The sequence below is a fragment of the Penaeus monodon genome, chromosome 28 (genome assembly GCF_015228065.2).
Source record: "Penaeus monodon isolate SGIC_2016 chromosome 28, NSTDA_Pmon_1, whole genome shotgun sequence".
Classification (NCBI taxonomy): Eukaryota; Metazoa; Arthropoda; class Malacostraca; order Decapoda; family Penaeidae; genus Penaeus; species Penaeus monodon.
This window is the reverse complement of record NC_051413.1, coordinates 35,381,098-35,384,013: the sequence shown is the minus strand read 5'-3', so window position 1 is coordinate 35,384,013 and position 2,916 is coordinate 35,381,098. Positions and strand designations below refer to the sequence as shown.

At 34.2% G+C, this 2,916-nt stretch overlaps 1 protein-coding gene across 1 annotated transcript in view; it reads left to right on the top strand.

Annotated features, from left to right (window-relative positions):
• Positions 1–385: 385 nt before the first annotated feature.
• Positions 386–2,916, top strand: part of LOC119591563 (2-oxoglutarate and iron-dependent oxygenase domain-containing protein 2-like) — a gene marked incomplete in the record, with an annotated part of 7,677 nt that continues 5,146 nt past the window's right edge. Inside the window, 4 exon segments of the mRNA XM_037940325.1 lie at positions 386–542; positions 686–808; positions 2,297–2,344; positions 2,714–2,824. Coding sequence (XP_037796253.1) covers positions 507–542; positions 686–808; positions 2,297–2,344; positions 2,714–2,824 — 318 coding nt within the window.

The following is a 2,916-nucleotide window of genomic DNA, read 5'->3' as shown; positions in this document are numbered from 1 at the left end:
TAACAATCCGAATACATAGATATTAATAACTGTATGCACGTACCCACGAGAAGAAGAGAAATTATATTATGAAAATATTCCTTTTCTGTTTTTCATTCACGGTTCCGAACGCGGCCAAAAGGTAAACAAACAAGCGTGTTCTGTCTCGTCATATGTTAAGGGAACCTCATTACACCGTCTTTTTGCTCAAGTAATAAGCAGGTATTTCATATAGCAAAGGCTGGATTAGCTATGTAGACACAGTGTATGCGGAACAAAGTGATGCCAGCGGGTAACATAAGTAACTTTACGATCTTTTCTATTTATTAACTGGGGCGTAGGTGTTCTTAGGAGACTGTTGAATAGTGGCGAAATGCATATAAGTAACATCACTGTATATCATGTAGTTATCATTACCGTGTCAGTTATGAAATATAATCATCGCCAGCCTGTCAACCTGTGATTAATCATCATCAATCTAACAAGCACATCGTCACCCCGACAGAAAAACAAAAGAGTATAGTAATATGCATCACTCACCTCAGATTTTTTGTAGCACTGATGTAAGCCACTTCATATCGAGGAACATTTTCAAATTTAGCCTTTTGAATCTTCCTTCATAACAAGATAGACACATGTTAATCCATGATGAATATTTTAAATATTTGGTGATATCTGAAAGAGTTTTTTTTTTCTCCACATGCAGAACACACTGAGAATGCAGTTTTACATGTGCGGATGCTTCTTCAGTGCCAACCTATTCATCAAGGAATACAAAATGCATGTCACCTTTAATGGAAGAGACCAATTCTTAAGGGAGTATGGAGAGGTAGGCAGGGTAGAGGATTTATTAAGACCTAAGACCAGTGGGCAGGGGTTGAGATAGATAGATGATTTAGACTTTGAGACTTGTAAGGATTCAAAGCCTTTACTATGAGTAAGTGTTAACAGCTTTTTTGGAATTCTTTACAAAAGTTGTGATTTGCTTGTTAGATTGTCCAAATTTAACAGTGTTAGTCCTTACAAACTAGCCAGAGAAAGGAAATAGTAGAACAATACAGCTGCTCATAACTGCCCATGAAAGTACTCTAGCAAAAATACAACTGGCCTTTACTGGTAGGACAAAGCTTGTAAAGGTTTCTCACAATACATTGTCAGATTAAGTAACCAGTGCAAGCTCTATCTTGCCAGAATATAAATGAAGGACTTTACCTTCCTTTGCTAGATCACCATAAGCTTAGAGTCTGTCATTTAATAATATGTCACTGTCATGTGGGTCCTTGATGTTCAGCTAATGTTTATTGGACCTCAGAAAAAAAAAACTAAAAAGAGAGCTAAGTACCACATGAATCTTTGTTTTCATGATGTTAACTACTATTATAGATTTTATATTTATCCTGCAATTTCATAGTCTATTCTATGCCCTCCCCACTTATCAGGCTGAATATTGGCACTTCAATTTAGTTTCTTTGGAATGATACTATTATATCTTGAAAATAGACATGATAAACACTCCAGTGATACAAAGAAATGGTGACACACAGCTTTTGTACAGATGGTTTGTGATTTGTTTAATGTTACAGCATCCATTTCAGGTGTTGATAGTATATCTTGCACAAAAATGGTCTCAGGACAATAACTTTTGAAAAGATTGTTAGATTATATTTATATTTGGCATAAAAGAATGTCATAACAAAACAATACTGTAATTGTTGAATGAGTTATAGATGTTTTTCAACAGATTTTTTTGTGAGAATTAATCAGTTTATTGATTATTTATTGTGTTTATCATGAAAATCACATTGTCATACACTGAAATTATATATATAATGTATAAAGTGTTTTAATTCTCTAAAAGAAATTTCATCAGTCAGTCTATTCATGCAATGTTTACAGTGATTGTCAAATATTAAGGAAACACCAGAATAGAGCAGCAAGTCAATGCTAAAAGTTTATAAGAATATTCCTGTTTGCCTTTTTTGTGCCCATTACATGACATAACTACACACACTAGTTTTTCATTTTATATGGGAAACATTACAGCATTGAAACAGAGATAAAAAACAGACTTTGGATACAGGGAATTAGAAGTTTTTTACCTATGATTTGGTACTTATATAATCTCTTGCCATTTTCACTAATCCAGTCACTGATGCACATTGGCTTATTCAAAGATTGAAATGTATTATGGTCCTTCATTTATCTTTTTTTTCATTTTGAAATATTTAAAGAAAAATATATAATATGCTTTACAAGCCTAGTAATTACTTGAATTCTTTTATGTCTGTTATTCTGAAATTTGTTTTGTGATCTACAGATCCTGCAGGCAAAAGGTTGCAGCAATCCTGAAGATCTTGTTCAGGAGGTTAGTTCCTACTTCCCAATACCCTTTTTTTAGTGTTGTTTCCTTTTGTTAGCTCTTCTTAGTTAACTGATTTGTTTTTTTCATAGTACACATCTTTTTTGGCATACCTTTTCCTTTTTTCATTCTCTCTCAAATGTAATGGTTGAATAATCATTCCATACCATGAATTTGATGTTAACTATATTCTGAGCAGAATCAGAATTTTGAGATGTATATAATGATTCCACAGTGTCAGGAGCCTCTCAAACTAGCAAATAGAACCAGAGGTTTCCTATGCTAACCATCATTATACTTATTCAGATACACTGTAGATATTCTTCCTTTTGTAGAATATCTTACTTCATGATTAACTCCATTTTTGCAATACAGTTAGAGGAGGAAGTCTTACAGCGACAGAAGTTGCAGGAGGAAAGTTGGAGGCGGCGGCAGCTGGTGGCCAGCCAATACACGCAGCTCAATCCAAACATCTTTACTTTGCAGGTAGGTAGAAATTGCAGATGAAGTAGGAAGGTTTCTCCCTTTCTCCATCTTGTTTTATCATTCCTATTGTTCATCTTTCTACCTCTTGGCAG